The sequence below is a fragment of the Macaca mulatta genome, chromosome 1 (assembly GCF_049350105.2).
Source record: "Macaca mulatta isolate MMU2019108-1 chromosome 1, T2T-MMU8v2.0, whole genome shotgun sequence".
NCBI classification, from domain to species: domain Eukaryota; kingdom Metazoa; phylum Chordata; class Mammalia; order Primates; family Cercopithecidae; genus Macaca; species Macaca mulatta.
The window spans coordinates 206,647,385-206,664,805 of record NC_133406.1 but is presented as its reverse complement, the minus strand read 5'-3'; the positions used below and the strand labels follow the sequence as shown (position 1 = coordinate 206,664,805).

At 47.3% G+C, this 17,421-nt stretch overlaps 1 protein-coding gene across 1 annotated transcript in view; it reads left to right on the top strand.

The window, feature by feature from the left end:
- Positions 1-906: 906 nt before the first annotated feature.
- The window catches only part of C1H1orf94 (chromosome 1 C1orf94 homolog), a 41,078-nt gene continuing 24,563 nt past the window's right edge, over positions 907-17,421 (top strand). Inside the window, exon 1 of the mRNA XM_015134882.3 lies at positions 907-1,316. Within this exon, the coding sequence (XP_014990368.1) occupies positions 997-1,316 (320 nt within the window). The 5' untranslated portion in view covers positions 907-996. The remainder of the gene's footprint in view (positions 1,317-17,421) is intronic.

Sequence of the window (17,421 nt, the reverse complement as noted above, 5' to 3'; positions counted from 1 at the left end):
GCGGCGGCGCGTTTGGCTTTGACTTCTGATCCGCCGAAGCGCTCTGGGGTCCTTTGGGCCCCACCCCCACCCACCCCACCGGCGGGTCTTGGGCTCCGAACCCAGGGCGTCCCGCGCACCGAGCCGTTGCGTTTGAAACCCACAGAAAGAATTCCCCCGCTCGACGACTGCGAGGGTGTGGGAGCCATTGGCAGGGCAAATTGGTGGGAGCCGCCCGGCCCAGCCTGCCTTGCCGAGTCAGCGCGCTCTTGAGCTGCTGGGCCCTTCCCGGTGCCCATCCCGCAGCGCGGCGCGGCCAGGGCAGGGGTCTGCTGGGGGCCGGGACTGAGGGCTGTGGGCCCATCCACACACGCCTCGTCCCTTCTTTCCCGGGGCGGCAGAGCAGCAGCGGGAGACCAGGAGCAGGTGGGGTAGGGCGAGAGTAAAGCAAGAACTGGGCCGGCGGCGGGGACCGGGCCGTTGGCGCTCGCTCTGCGAGGGGCTCCCTGGGAACGCCCAGGCGAGCGTTTCCTGCGGGGCCCCGCCCCCCGGGTGCCTACCATGGTGTCAGGCCCGCACCCAGTTCTCCGCGTGTCCTAGCGGGCCAGCATGGGCTGAGCCCAGGCGCCGCAAGGTGTCACGGCGGCGTCGCAAGGGGGCAGTGCCAGGGACTGTGGGGAGAGCCAGCCCTCCCCCTCCAGCTGTTCCCAGATGTCATTCTGCCCGCCCAGGCGCCTGGTTCCTGAGCTCCGGGGCATTCCACTGTTCCTAAGCTACTGGTTTTTGTTGACTTTTAAATATTTTCTTCTGAGGGAGAGGGGGAGGGCGGCAAAAGTTAGGAAAGAGGAAATAAAAACAAATCAAAATAAGCCCTCCCCTCCCCAAAAGAAAACTGTCCTCCACCCACCCCTCCCACACAAATCGAAGGCCTCTGAACCTAACCACCTTGTGGGAGCGACAGCCAGACAGAACTGACCCACTTCTGCCAAGACCCATCCTCATCTCCCTTTCTGGTGAATGAGGAGTGGTGGTGGATGTCTTCTAGCCCTGGGTGGACAGAGGGGCTTCCAGAAAGAGCGGAGGAGGATGGCAAGTGGGAATGGGCTTCCTTCATCCTCGGCCCTGGTGGCCAAGCGCCCCTGCGCCCTGGGCCCATTCCCCAGATACATCTGGATCCACCAGGACACACCCCAAGACAGCCTAGACAAGACTTGCCATGAAATCTGGAAGAGAGTTCAAGGCCTGCCTGAAGCCTCACAGCCCTGGACCTCCATGGAGCAGCTGTCTGTCCCCGTGGCTGGAACTCTAAGAGGCAATGAGCTCAGCTTTCAAGAAGAGTGAGTACCCCCCTATTCCGTTGGCAGAAAGGGAGGAGGGAGGAGATGAAGTCTGACCTTCTAGGGGAATGTTCTGGCCCACCCTTGAGGCTGCTGAAACCCTAAAGGCTGTATATTGCCCCTTCCATGGTCCTTTGTCCAAGCGTTATAGAAGAGCTGACCAAGGTTCTGATGTTTCGTGGGTGAAGAGCCAGATTAGGGCTATATTCCAGGCTGCCTCTTCACTAGCCCACTAAGCAGACATCTCTCATCCTAAACGCATGTGAATCTGAGGTCCTTGAAAAACCACCCTAGCCAAGGCTAAGGGTTACATGGCTCGTGACTTTCCCCAGAAGCAACTAGAAGATCCTTCCCCTCTCCCACCTAAAGGCTAGGCATTCACATGGATGAGACTGATGGTTTTAAATCACATCTGGAATTCCCTAATACAGGGAGCAGCTGTCCCATTCAGCCTCCACAGAAGCTGCTGCAAGAGCACACATCAAAATATTTACTGGGAAGGCACTGACATATTCAGAGGACATAATAGAAAATTAAAGTGCGGGAAGATGGCTGTAAATAGCCCGTTTCCTGGATGGGAAATCCTGTGTCTGGGAAACACAGAGCTAAGTGTTTCTCCATCAGGGCAAAGTTGGGCAGATATTGTTGGGGATGGATATTCGAAAGGAAAGGAAGGAGCAGAGAGGAAAAAGGGACCTCATTAGGAAAAGAAGGTAAATCTGCTGTGGTTATTAATACCACTGTTGAGCACTTATTTCACATTTTGCATCTTCAAAGTGGACTGTAAACTTAATTAATGCTCCCAGAGTCCCTATGAGGCAGGTATTAGTGTCCCCATTTTACAGATGGATTAAGTGTTAATAATTAAGAGCTAATTAAAGACTAACCGATAATTAAGTGTTGCCTGCTCCAACACATGCTACAGCTCAGTTCAGAGATGCTCTGGAGTTGGGGAGCCATTCAGGCATTTATCAGCTGCCTCAGGTTTCAGGGATGCCAAAGCAAGAGCTAAGAAGAAATGCAAAGTGTAACGGACACCCACCTCTGCACTACCTGCTGTCCCTCTGTGGGCTCATTTACTTACTGCAGATGAAGGTGGAAGGTACTTTGGCTAGTCCTGCCTCCCTGCCCTGTGCTCAGCACGACATGGCTCAGATAGGAATGGCCTATCTACAGCCAAAATCCTGCTGTCAGGCCCTTCAGTGGCATTGAGCCCTTCTTCCCTGCTCATTGCCATCTGCTCCGGGACAGGGCCTTGGCAAGAGGGCTGTGCTCAGCTCTCAGTGGCCAAGGAGCTGATTGTCCACTTCGTGGACCAAGGGTCAGTAGCAATTTCCAGTAGATGGCACCCTCTTTGCCAGGTCACATGGAGTTAATGGAGACAGACTCTACTTCCAGTCTGCACTTGGCTGAAAATTGAACTGGTGCACCTTTGGCCAGCTGCTTAACTCCATTTGGCCTTTATTTCCTCATTTGCAAATTGAGGATGATATGCACTGCCTTGTCCACCTCAGAGTTGATAATGAGGATCCGATGTGATGGGAGACAGTGAAATGAAAGATGCATTATACAAATCAGGCTGCCCTTAACTTGTACTTCTTCAGGTTGGGATTTGTTGTTGTTGTTGTTGTTGTTGTTGTTGTTGTTGGCGGCTTCAATCTGGGATTTCACACTATGCTCCATATACCTCAAGGTGCTTCAGGGGTACCGTGGAGTCAAGCGGGCTGGTTGCTGGGCCCCAAAATCCATTTCAGCCAGAGCTGTTTAGCTTTTATCAGTTTTACTTACTGGAGTTCTGAGAAGGGCTGAATTTGAAAAGTATGTTTCTGCTATTGAGAAAAGAGATAGGAAACCACTGACTTAGATGAATAAACAATATCCTAATTGTCAACAAAATAGAACACAATGAGCTATTCTTAAAGGCAGTGTGCTGGTGGAGTCAGATAACTCTGGTTTCAGATTCCATTTCAGCCCCATGACATTTGAAGAATTTGTTACGGTTTAATTTATCTAAACTTTGGTTTCCTCATCTGCCAAATGGAGATTAATACTACACATTTTGTAGGGTTGTTGGAATGATTAAATGGGATATTTAAACATCTATGGTAATAATTCAGATTTGTAAAAATTCCCTGCAATTCAGATGTAATCATTTCTTTAAGCTCTACAATTATTGTATGAGGTAGGTACTCTTTTGAACTTTCCATCTCTTTTTACTTTTTATTATGCAGATTTTCAAACACATAGAATAATATGGTGAATATCTATGTGTCTACACTGAGTTTTGATAATTATCACATTGTGCCATTCTGGCTTCAATTGCTACCTCCACCCCTCCATTTATAAGTGAAATTCCTTTTACAGATAATGTGGCTGAGGTTTGGAGGGTTTAATTTCTTTGCCCAAGGTCCCACAGTTAGGAAGTGGTAGAGTTTCAGAAATGAAACCCAAGACCGCCTTGGCCCTGAGGCAATAATGTTGGCTATCCTCTCTTAGAATCTGAGGCATCTTTGAATAGTCAAAATATTTGGGAGTCCCATGTTCTGAATGATCACACACAGAGTGAAAAGCCAGAAAGCTGTTCTTATGGTTTCTACAATGCCTTCAGGTGCACAAGACACCTCTCAGCTAGTGTTTCTGCTGCTTAATTTGTAGACCCGGTTTTGGTGGTGTTTTCTTTTATTGGGGTAGATAGGTAAGTGCATTCTAGAACTCTTTTTGGCCAGAATTTATTTTTCTTAACTCTGTACCTATATATCATAGGAACCCAGACATTTCAAATTTGAAAGAGATTTTTGAGGCCATCTTCTGCTGCTTGAATCCCCTCCTTAATGTCTCTGCCAAATGGTGCACTTGTACCACTTGTACAGTTTCTCAGACGGGAAGCTTACCATTTCCCTTTGCTGCCCCTTCCCTTGCTATGAATCCCCTAAAAGACCATTTGCTTTCTATCACTGAAATATGTCTCTATCAAACTAATTCCCATTGATCTGGATTCTGCCCTTAGTACTCCAAGCCAAAGCTATTTCCTTTTTCTTTCAGTACCCCTTTAGATAGTGAAAGACAGCAAGACAGCAACAACATTCCTTCCAGAATGTTTTTGTCTCTATAAGCTAATCACCTCTGGTTTTCTATGTTTCTCCCCACGTGCCAACTTGGTTAGTTTCCTGTCCACACAGTTGGTCCTTGTGGCAGTGTAACTTGGAGAGTCAAGTACAGTAATCCGGGGTGGTCCAATCCATGTAGATTGGATCCTCTCTGTCTGCATTCTGCTTCCTGTTAATGACGACCAATACTACACTCACTTTTTTTCCCCAAGCCGACTTTCACTCTATGGACACATTTTGAATGTATTAATTAATTCACTCAGTTATTGAGTTAACAAATATTTGTTAAACTTCTACTATATGCTAGAACTGTGTGAAAAACTAGGGGGAATGGAGCTGTGAACTCCATTAATCTCTGTCTTCCTAGAGCTCACATTCCAGTACAGGAGAAAAAAGAAGCATGTAAATACAAAAACTGATAACTTCGGAATGTGAAGAGAATGGTATTCCAGGTGGAGGAAACCCATAAGAAACACATAAAAATAAAAAAGATAATTTCGGTGACAAGTGTGATGATGGAAATAGAGCCGAGTGAAGTGATAGGAAGAGCTCCTTTAGGCCAGGTGTCAAGGAAGGCTTCTCTGAGGAGATGTGATTATCAGGGCTGAGACCTGGGTTCTAAGAAGGAGCCAGTCAAAGGAAGTTCTGGAAAGAATGTCTGGACAAAATGAAGAGCAAAGGTCAGGTGTGGTGGCTAAGGCCTGCAATTCCAACACTTTGGGAGGCTGAGGCTGGCAGAACGCTTGAGACCGGGAGTTCGAGACCAGCCTGGGCAATGTGGCAAGACCTCATCTCTACAAAAAATACAAAAATTAGCTGGGCATGGTGGCACACATTAGTTCTAGCTACTCGGGAGGGTGAGGCGGGAGGAACACTTGAGCTCAGGGAGGTCAAGGCTGCGATGAGCCAAGATTGCACTACTGCACTCCAGCCTGAGTGACAGAGTGAGACCCTGTCTCAAAACAAAGACAAAAGGAAGAGCAAATGCAAAGACTGTGAGGTGGGAGTGAGCCTAGAGAGGGACAGTGAGACTGGAGTCAGGAGGGGTGGGGACATGGCCACAGTATAAGTATTACAGAGACAGGCAAGGCCTCGGGAGGCCTGGAGGATCACTGTGGGGAGTTTCGATTTTATTCCACATGTTATGGAACACTTTTGCAGGTTTTTAGGAAGGGGTGTAACAAGAACATATTCACTAATGTTTGAATCTCTGTCCAACTTCTGTGTGGAGATGGTTTGTAAGTATGTGAAAGACGAAGTGGGAGGCCTCTGGGAAGATACTGTCAGAGTCCAGGGGAGGCCTAATGGTGGCAGTGGCTGGGTAGGAGTGACTGCAGTAGGGATGGAAAAAGTGGAGGATTCAATGTGTGTTTTAAGATGAGCCAATGGACCTACTGAGGATTTGGGTACACAAACAGAGACATTGAGGCCACGCTCTGTTTCATGTGCTAGTTCACCCTACAAACAAGGACGGCGGCATGCATCAGTATCAATGTGACTGGGATGTTGAGACCCAACACTGGGAAACTCAAGGTGGGGAGTGTAGGGCTTCAGTGGAAAGGATTCCAACCTGTGGCCCATGGGGTCTCTGAAATCATTCCCCAAATGCTGAGAGATGTGAGGATGTCTTTCAGGCAAAAGGGTGTACAGAAGCTTTCCTCAGATTTTCAAAGAGGTATTGACCCCTCCAAGAGGAGAAAACACTAGCTGAGAGTATTAGACTCCAAAGATCTCCAGAGCTAGTTTCTAGTCTAAGACATCAGCCTGAGTTCCATGTCTGAGTCTTGTCTTTATTACTCCCGTCACCAAGTTTCAAGCTTTTAAAATAATAATGACAATAAAAGAGGCTATGTATTCCAAGTTTAAGCCCCTGGTTGGACAGTGTGCCATTTACAAAGGTGGGGAAGAAATGGGGAGTGACAGGTTTTGGGGGAGAAATCAATAGTTCTGTCTAGTGCTGATTTAACTCCAAAATCTAATTAGTCTTAAGTTTGGGCTTAGAGAATTGTGGCAAGCCACTTACTCAAGGATTACTTATTCATTCATTCCCCTAATCTCTAAAACTTCAAAGCCTCAGAATGAGGTCTTTGGATTTGCTGTTGACTCCATTGCCCTAACTACAGAATGACATTTGTTCATTCTTCATTCATGAATTCATTCAACAAACACAATCCTTCTCAGTACCAGGCCGTATGATGGGTCCCAGGGATGCAGAGATAAGTAGAACAGAAGCCCTTTCCTCAAAGAGCTCCCAGTCTAGTGGGTGGGATGAACACAGATACATCTGACGACAATGACATTCAACAAATATTGCTGGGTGTGGTGGCTCATGCCTGTAATCCCAGCACGTTGGGAGGCCAAGGTGGGTGGATTACTTGAGGTCAGGAGTTTGAGACCAGCCTAGCCAACATGGTAAAACCCTGTCTCTACTAAAAATACAAAAATTAGCTGGGCATGTTGACAGGTGCCTGTAATCCCAGCTACTCAGAAGGCTAAGGCAGGAGAATTGATTGAACCCAGGAGGCAGAGGTTGCAGTGAGCCGAGAACGTGCCATTGCACTCCAGTCTGGGTAACAAGAGCAAAACCCCGTCTCAAAAAAAAAAAAAGAAAAAATTAGTATGCACCTATTACTGAAATGTTTAAAAAAATATATAATGGTGGAAAAGCTGGGGACAGTCTCTGACCTCCTTTATGAACCTTCAACATCTTGCAAAAGGTAGATCGCAACACATATAGTTAAGTGTTCTGACGATGAATTGCCAGTGCCATGGAAGCACACTGAGACGCACATGACTGAACATGGTACTTGACCACTGGAACGGGCTTGGTACTTAGGGAAGTCTTCCTCTCAGGGAAGCAAGCTGAAGCAGCAACAGATGAGACCCCTGCACTGTGTGATGAAAGATGCGGGTATAATCTCCTGGGAGCAGGAATGTCATGATTAATAACTGCAAAGGTTTCCATAGGTGTGTCCCTTAGCTAGGTCTTGAGAAGAGAGAAAGAACCGCCTACAAGAAAGAGCACAGCAGCAGGTGCAGGGAAAGATGAGAAGTTCCATGGGAGTGAAGTGTAGCCTGTGTTAGTGACCAGGGGAAGGTGGCTCGAGCTTGCTGGGTGTGGTTGGCTTCCCTGGATGCTTCCAGGCCCTCTGTCAGCACCCAAGACTTTCCCATTTATCCATCATAACAAACCTGGTCTGCAGAGTGGAAAGGCTTTGGTGGGCATTATTCCAAGACAGACTCAGGTAGGGAGATAAATCTACTGAAATAAAAGAAATCTGTTTAAGCATTTTTTTAAAAATAGAAGTGGTTTATTGATTGGCAGCTTTCTGGGGCTATTTGTTGCAAGAAGGAAGAAGGCTTTTTTGCACTTATTTTAGTAAACTTTCACTGTTGGCTTCCATTGGCCTGTTCTCCATGCTGGTGAGCAAGTGATATTTGGGAACCCACTGGGCTTCCTTGCTTGAATTGCTCTCCCAACAAACAACTCTTTGTGCTACTGTTATTTAAACAATTGGATAAACCCGACTTCTCTGGAAAAGTTGCTTGGAATACATAGCCTTTTTTTTTTTTTTTTTTTTTGGCATTGTTCTTTAAAAAGCTTGAAACCTGGTGATGGGAGTGATAAAGACAAGACTCAGACATGAAAACTCAGGCTGATGTCTCAGACTAGAAGCCAGCTCTGAAGATCTTTGGAGTCTAATCCTGGCTAGTGTTTTCTCCTCTTGGAGGGGTCAATACCTCTTTGAAAATCTGAAAAAAGCTTCTGTGCAGCCTTTTGTCTGAAACACATCCTCACATCTCTCAGTATTTGGGAATGATTTCAGAGACCCCGTGGGCCACAAGTTGGAACCCTTTGCTCTGAGACCCAACCCTTAAGCAAATGTCTCCCTCTCTCCTTATTTTATTTTATTTTTTAATTTATTTTTATTTTTTAGATAGAGTCTTGCTCTGTCACCCAGGCTGGAGTGCAGTGGCGTGATCTTGGCTCACTGCAACCTCCATCTCCCAGGTTCAAGCAATTCTCCTGCCTCAGCCTCCCAAGTAGCGGGATTATAGGCATGCATCTCCATGTCTGGCTAATTTTTGTATTTTTAGTAAAGACAGGGTTTCACCATATTCGTCAGGCTGGTCTTGGACTCCTGATCTCCGGGGATCCATCTGCCTTGGCCTCTCAAAGTGCTGGGATACAGGCGTGAGCCACTGCACCCAGCCTTTCCCTCTCTTGAGCTTCCCAATGCTGGGTCTCAGCACCCCAGTCCCATTGACACTGATGCACACCCGTTCTTGTTTGTCAAGTGAACTAGTGCTGGCAGACACTGGCCCTTCCCTCCTCCAGCCTGCCACATGTCCTAGCAGTCCCCCTTCATGATGGCCTTTGGCGCCTTGCCTCCCTGCTCGTATCTCCTCTGCCACCCTCACCACATCTCTTCTCACTGCATTTGGTGCCTTTCCCTCCAGGATGCCCTCCAGCCTTTGCCAATTTCATCTTCTGAAGCAGGTCAGCAGCACTGCTCAGATATCTCTCATGGCTCCCCCTGTCCTCTGGCCCCTTGGGCCTGGTTTTCAGCGGTCTCTGTAGTGGCCCTGCCTCCATCTCTAGATGCATATCTTGCCGGTCTCCTGCACATGCTCTATAAACCAACAGGAGCTACCAGCAGGTGCATGTCACCTTGCCTTTGCTCATGTTATTCCTCTACCAGGAATGTCCTTCTGCCATATATCTCTGTCTATCTAAATCTTAGCCGTCCTTAAGGACCTAGAATAAGTATGTCGTCCTCTGAATTATTTGTTGCTCACATCATTCAACATTTTTCTTTCTCTTTTTTCAATGGTCCTCTTTTTAATTGAAATAAACAACTATATTCCACCTCTTTCCTAAGTGATTTAAGGTGGCCCAGATAACAAAAAATAAGGAGACAGGTGGATTAGAGTTACAGCACCCTTTCTAGCTGTAACCGAGTTCCCCAAACTTTCTGAGCCCTATTTTCCTCATCTGAAAAACTGGGAAAAGTCAGAATGACTATTTCAAGGGATTACTATAGAAGCAAATGAAATGATATATATAAAGCTCATACAGCACTGGGAATAAGAGAAGGACTTGATGTTCATCATCATCATCACCATTCCACTGTCATCAATGTCATTATCATGGATAAAATGACAGGACACGATTGATATGAGACAAGGAGATTTATATGCCAGGAAACTTAGGCTGAAGGGAAACTACTCAACTGATGACAGCATCTGGTTTGAGATTCTTGGCAGCCAGGGCATAAAGGGAGATCATAGCATTCGGTTTTCATAACTCATGTTGTCTTCTAGGAGAAAGCAGAAGGGGTCATCATGAGAGACAAATGCTTCCTTAGCACTGAGAACTACATGGGATGGATCTTTTGAGGATGATAGAATGGAAGAGTCAGTTTAAAATCAGCTCTATTCTTGACCATTGGCCAGAGGGAAGGACACAGCCCCTTACTCAGGGCTATCAGCCCAGTTCCAGTGTGGGATTCTGATGAGGTAGTGGGCACCTGGCACATATTGTGTGCTGCCTTGTGGCAACAATTCCTCTTCTGCTACTGCACTATGGGCTTCTTAAGGGCAAGGTTTGTGTCTTACTCATCTTTGTCTCCCCAGTGCCCAGCTGAGTTCCTGGCACCTGGTGGCTATGCAGTGGGTATGAATAAATAAGGAAGGGAATGGTGAATGAGCCATAAAACTGCCACCACCCAGAGGTAGCCAGCATCCAAGCAAGGGGTCACGGTTATCAGAGGAAGCACAGAATATCAATAACTCAAAACATCGCAGGTTTTTTCCTCCTTCTGCCTTAGTCTGCAGAAAACAGAACTAACGTTTTCTTGAGCACCTTATATGTGCCAGGCTCTATATTTTAATTTTCCTCTTTATTTCACTTTCTTAGCAACCCTTCCCAGTAAATGGTTAATATTACTCCCATTTTACAGATGAAAAAGGTGAGGCTCAGAGAGGTTAAGCAACTTGCCCGGGGTCATCCAACTCAGAGGAAGCAGAGCAGGGATAAGAGTCTGATGTGGCTTCAAGGCTTGAGTTCTACCGGAAACCTTGGGCCCTTCTGAATAGCCCTTCCATGTCTGCTTAGCACCAGGAGCCATGAGTGGTGAAGAAAGATGAATCATGATTAACGTCCCACTTCCCGTGTCCCCCTTTGTAATTTAATTTTATGGTTTCAGGAGCTGTGTCGCAGGTTGTGGGAGCCTGCAGAGATGGGCCACCAGTGGTTTGGTTTAATCCCCTTTTTAATATCTTTGTTGCAACGTTATTTCCAATTCAGTTCCCAAGTCACAATAAAAAAAAAAAAAAAAAAAAAAAACACCTCTTCCTTAGGGTAAGCCTTCCCTTATTAAACAGATTCAAATGAAAAGTTTTAAAGATAATTTGAACAATAAGAATCACTCTGTAGCTCCCAGTCGAAGCTCCTTTATTGCTGTATTTATTCCCTGGTATTTCCTGTCTCATTCCCCAGTTCACTGAATCCCCCCGCCCCCCCAACCAACACTTCTAGTTCTTGCCCAACTCACCTGGTCCCTGGAGGGAGAATCAGGTGGAGGACATTGTGGGGAGCAGGGTGTCTCACTTCCACCTGACAATATGCCTTCTAAGGCTGTCTCACCTGCCCTAATGAGCAGGAAATTATTGCAAAGCATCTAGAGGGAAATTCTCACCGGGTAGGTGTCAGCAAGTGCACGATTGCATCAAAACCAGGGTGGAGAAGTGATATGCGAGACTGGGGGGAAAATGGGGATGCCACAAGTGGAGGAAGAATACTTGCTCAAAATGCAGATACCTGGGCCCCATTCTAGATCAGTTGAATTGCTATTTCTCCAAGGGTGCTCAGGAATCTGTATTTGAAACCAGCACTACAGGTGACTCATGCATGTATATGAAAGGTTCTCTGATACTTTGGAAGGGGGTCAAAGATGATGAAACCTTAGGCTTGAAAGAGAACTGTCTGGCACATCTTTGAGAAGGAGGTGTTTCAGAGCAAAGTGTGGAAAGAAGGAAGGAGACTGACCTTTATTGAGTTCTAAGTGTATGCCAGGGACATTTAAAAAAAGTTGAGTCTACTATGTGTGAAGACCTTTGGTAAGAAATTAGATGAAATGAAGTCCAGGCTTGGCATTAAGGGAGCTGAGAGATTTCACAGTGTTGCCTCCTTTAACTTTGGGTATCACCATCCCCACTTTGCAGATGAAGAGACCGAGGTCTCCGTGATTTCCCCAATTTTATACCTTTAGTAACCCAGGCTCCTGGCTGTGAATCAGGGCCAGCGGGACTCCAAAGCCTGCAGCCAGTCTTGGCTCTCCCACACCAGGCTGTCTCAGTCAGAGCTGCTAACATTTGCATAGCACTCCTTACAATTTACCGAGTGCTTTCACATTCATCATCTCACTTAATCCTCACTGCAGCCTGGAGGGTGGAGGAGGGCTGGGGATGGGGAGGCCAAAGCTTTCTCCAGCCCTCTGCTCAGTCCCCTGCCTCCTATCAGGAAAGTCCCAGCAGACAGAGCTTAAGGAGTTTCCATGTACCTTTGGGACATGGGTTCACAAGCCCTGGCACAGCAACTGAATGAATCTGCAGTTTCTCTCAATTGTTCCTTACCCCTAAGCTGAAAGAAGTCAGCCTAGACCCCCCCAGATGGTGAGAGAGGTAGAATCCACCTTCCTTCCCTGTTTTCTTTCCTTCCTGCTGGTTTTCCAAGCAGGAAGGCTATGGTGGTTTGTGTGTTTGTGTGTGTATGTGCATGGGTGTGGTGTGTATGTGTACGTGGGTGTGTGCATAGGTGTGCATGTGTATGCATGGATGTGTGTGTGTGTATGAGTGTGTGTCCATGTGTGCAGGATGTGTGCAGATGGATGTGTGTGCATGACTGTGTGTACATGTGTACGTGTGTATATATGTGCATGGGTGTTTGTACGTGGCTGTGGTATATTTGTGTGCATGGCTGTGATATGTGGGCATGGCTGTGGTACGTGTGTGCATGTGTGAATGGGTGTATGTGTGTATAGTGTGTGTGCATGACTGGTGTGTGGTGCATGGGTGTATATGTGCCTGAGTGTGTGTGTGCATGTGTGTGTGTTTGTGTGTGTGTGTGGGGGGGGGGGCTATGGTGTGTATGTGGGGAGAGGGTACCTGGGCAATTCAGTGAATCCTGGATCTGGAGGAGGAGGAAAATGAAGGAAGACACAGGCAGCTTGGCAGAAGTGGCCACCTCCCTTACCTCCACACTGGGCAGGAGCCACACTGGGTGTTGTGACATGCACCAGAGAAATAGGTCTCTGTCAGAGAACATGGGTCTCTGATCCCTATGCAGACAGGTAGACTCAGAAATGCCCGCCGGCCTTGGCCTGAGCCAGGGTGGAGCTCCACTGGGGAAGATGCTAGGTTGAACATCAGAACCACTGCTTACAGGATAAGGGGCCTCTCCTAGCCTGGGACCTTTGGTGCCCTCCCCATGCTGGACACCTGCCTGTCCACTGAGTTCTGCCTTCTGCTGCCTCATCCTCCTGGCTCTTGGCTGGCTCCTGGCTGGCTCCTGGCCTCTGGCCCTGCCTGAAACTGAGGCTCAGAGAAGGGAAGTGAATTGTAGAAGGTCACCCTTCAGAAAGGACAGAGTTGGGCTTTGAATCCAGGTCTCCTGACTGCAAAGCCCTTGCTCTTTCTCCTTCTTCCACTGTTAGGGGAAGTGGAGGGCAGGGGTAAGAGGGGAGATTTGGAAGTCACATGGACCTGGGGCCCAATTCCACCCCAACACTTATTCTCTAGGGTCAACTTGAATACATCATTTAACCTTCCTGAGCTTCAATTTCCTCTTTCTCAATTGGGAAGGAAGGTGCTCTGTATCCCTCATGGTTGTGGTGGCGACAAGTGCCACCTGTAAAACCCAGTACCTAGCAAACTCCTCGCAAATACTGGTTCAGGCCCCAGTCCCCTCCTGTCACTCCTCTAGATTGTCTTGGGAGAAATAACCCTCACCCATGGAAACCAGAGCCTAACATCTCCCTGCCTAAATCTCTCCAGTGGTTTCCCTGTACCTTTAGAACAAAATTCCTTAGCATCACCTCCAAGGCCTGGCAGATTCTAACTCCTGCTTTACCTCTAACTTCTCCCCTCCACCTCCATTCATGTGCCCCACCCACTTGAACATCATTCCCAACGATGCAGCAAGCTCTTTCCCTCCTTATGGTCTTTGCACATGCTGTTCCCTGTGTCTGACAAGCTCTTCCTTGCATTCGTTATCTGGCTAAGTCCTTATTCTCCTTTAGGCTGCAGCTTAAAAGACAAATGTGCAAAGAAGCCTATTCTGCTCTCCTAACTTAGGTACCTATTACTAGTATTCTCACACACAGCATTTCACTGTTGGTTTTCAGAGCAACATAGCTAGTGGTTAAGAGAGCGGCATCAGAGCAAGATTGCCTCAGACCACTGGCTTTGTCCCTTAGTAAGTCCGTGACCACAGGAAAATTACTTAACTTCTCTGTCCTTTGGCTTCTTCGTTTTGAAAATTGAGATGACTGTACCTATCTGTGACAGGAAGCTTTTGATATATAACAAACCACCCCAAAGCTCAGTGGTTGAAAACTATTACTTATTTAGCTCTCATTTCTATAGTTTGGCAATTTGGGTTGGGTTCAGCTGGGGGGTTCTTCCACTGTGGGCTGGACTTGGCTGAACTTGGCTCATGCTCACTCATGCATCTGCACTTGGTTAGGTCTGGGTTGGCTGATGTAACTTGGAGTTTTGCTCTGTGTGACGTGTTATCCTGGGCTCGTTTCACATGGAGGTTCCAAGTCCCAAGAGAAATAAGAATCTAAGCCCTAATTCCCAAACACTTTTCAGGTATCTATGTCTTACAAATTAGGATGAGAGGGAACTACCAAAGAGTAAGCATACAGGAGGTTGTGATAAAATGGGGGCCATTACTATAATTAGTCTACTACACTACCCCACTGGGCCTGTTGGGGGGAATAAAATGAGAGTTTTGCTTGTAAAGTGCTTAGCACAGTGCCTGGCTTGTTAGTTAGTACTAAATAAATAATTAACCCTTCTTATTATTTTGTGAAATAGGACTTGAGGCTTTGACATATTAGGTAGCTTCCTTTAGGACAGCCCTCCCCTCCACCCCCATTAAACGGTGGGGATTTGAATCTAGTTTCCACCTCCCTCCGGGGACTGACCTCTTAACTAGTATGCTGTGCTGCTCCACCCACATAGACACATAATGGCAGAAACTCACCCAAAGCCATGAGGTCAGTCTGCAGATGGACCACAATTCAAGCCCAGGTCTGTGCCTGACCCCAGAGTCCTCCACTTCACTCTAATCAGCCAGGTTGCCTTGGGTACTGTGTTTGTCATTAGTCTAAAATTTCATAGCTGGAAGAAAATATTTGTTTTGGTATCCTCCTCCAGCAGTAACAATTTTCTGCTTGCATTTTTCTGTTGTTTGGCTCAGATGAATAGCAGTTTTCATCTTTGCTCTGTGTTATCATGTACACAGAACTGCTGTTGAGGAGCTAACAGCATGCTTGCTTAGTCATTATTCTGGGAAGGGGTGCCAACCAGTCAATAGCCTTTATTTTTGTATGACTCTGTACACCGCAAATGCAGAAATAATGCACAGCATCCAAATATGGAGCTACCATTGGACAACTATCATTTCTGGAGGTGGGCAAAGCAGAGGTGGCACCGCGTGGAGCTGGAGCCGCAGAACTGATTCTGACTTGCTTTCTTTGTCAGGAGCCCAGGAGCTGGGTTAACCTCCCTGAATGATTCACTGTGATAGAGTCTGTGATAGATTCGGTGGCTTTTACCCACCCCAAAGAGAAAGCAAACAGCACGGGAGAGATGCCAGGACTAGCAAAACTTGGGGGAAAAAAGGTAGATTGCAGGGAATGGGGGTGAGCAGGTCTAACCGTGAACCTAGCAAAGCGGTGGGGTGCCCACAAAATCTTTCTGTGAGCCCCAAGGTGATTACTCAAGGTCAGTGCGGGTTCTATGTGGGGTCTGCCATGGGACCGCCTTGCGGAGTTTGGGAGGTCTTAGGACCAGGTCAAACAGGATGGTTAGTGCCATCTGATCAGTTCACAGGGATGCCAGGCCAGAGATGGGATGTGAGATGGAAGGCCAGCAAATGGAACCAAAGCCAGACAGGTTACAATCAGCTCTTAGAGGTCTTGGCATGGGTAAAGGCAAGTGAGCTAGTTCAGTCCTTTGTTCAACAAACCCCGACTGAGCTGGAGTTATGTGCCAAACACTATTCTAGGTTTGGAGGCCTCTGTGGTGAACAAGATAAAGTCCCTGCCCTTGTGGAGTAAAGACACAAAAAAGATACTATTAAAATAGAGGATGGTAATCAATGCCGTGAAGAAAATAAACAGATTGACGGAGTAAGGCTGGGGAGGGGCCCTTTCAAATAACAGTCAGGAAAGGCTACTTTGAGACTGGAACTGAGGCCTGAATGATGAGGAGGAGCTAGTCAAGGGACCCTGGGGGGTTGCAGGGAGAAGCATTCCAAAGGAAGTGCAAAGGCCCTCGGGCTGGACTGAACTTAGCATTTCAAGGGGTAGATAAAAGCCCAACATGCCTGGAAGAGGGAGGAGATGTGGCCAATTTGTGTAGTGCTCTGGGCATCATAAAGGAGTTTGGATTTTATCCTGTGTGTAACGAGAATCCACAGGAGGATTTTCAGCAGGGGAATGGTTTGATCTGAGTTCTGAGAATGTCCTAGCTCTGCAGGCACGCAGTTTTCTAGAATAAATAAGAACAAGCAGATCTTGTTTTCTTGAAGTGGAGGGGCGTGGTGGGAGAAGACCCTGAATCAGGGACTTTTAACTATATGGTGAATCTCGATGGCAGCGAAGGGTTTGATAAAGGCTCTTGGGAGGGAATGGAGATGGTATGACAGTGATGGGCTTGATTTATTCCCCCAAAATGTTGATCCAGGATTACTGTCAGGCTGGGAGGAGACTCTCCCGTAGTGTCCCTGAGGCTCTGCCCCAGACTCTCTCCTGTTCAACATTTCTATTTGTAAATTGGCAGAAGACTCAGAAGATGTGCTCATCAGACATGCAGCTGACATGGAGCTGTCAGGGACAGCTAATACCACGGATGACAGGCTCAAGATTCACTGTGATGATCCTCCACAGGCTGGAGTGATGGGACGAAACCAGCAATATTCCTGATTACATTCAGATTGGGGAAGAAAGCCCAGCCAGGGATCAGGGAGACCTTGCTAGATAACAATCTCCTGAAAGGAAGCCCAGGCTGGGGGTGGGGAGGAATTAGTGGAGGCAGCTGGACCCAGCCAAGTCCCTACATCACTTTCTTGCCTCCTAGTGGAAAGGCCCTTAGCCTTTCAGGGTCATTCTTCCCATCTGTAAAGTGGGGATGATTCTGGCTACTGCCCAGGCATGTGGGGAGGATTAAATATGAACACATATGTGGATGACTGGCTTCCTGTCTGGCCCGTAGTAGACTCACGACAAATGCAAGGGAAATATGAATTTGGTTGGAAAGAGAAGAATGGATCTCCTATGGCAACCTTTCAAGGGCACCTGGCAGGGCTTGCAGCCGGGGTGGGCCCCTATGTTCTCGGCACACCAATGCCAGCTTTCTAAGAGTCTCATTGGTTTCTGCGGTATGTAGAGGAGAATGGCCTGGAGTGGTCAGGTCTGGAAGCCATATTGCCTGAAAGCCACTGTGAGTTCAGAATGGAGAGAAGAAGGTGGTTGCAGCTGCGGTGGGGGGGCGGGGGGGAACATGAATGTTTCCTTAAACACCACAAAGGCTGCAGTGTGGGAACGAATGGGGAAGATGCTTTCTTCGTTGCTCTGGATGCCTGTGAGGAGAAGTTGTGCAGAGGCACATATGGATGCATCATAACTAAGATCTAAACATTGATAATTACATTATAATAATTATGCTGTGAGCATTTCTCGAGGGCCCACTATGTACCCGGCTTG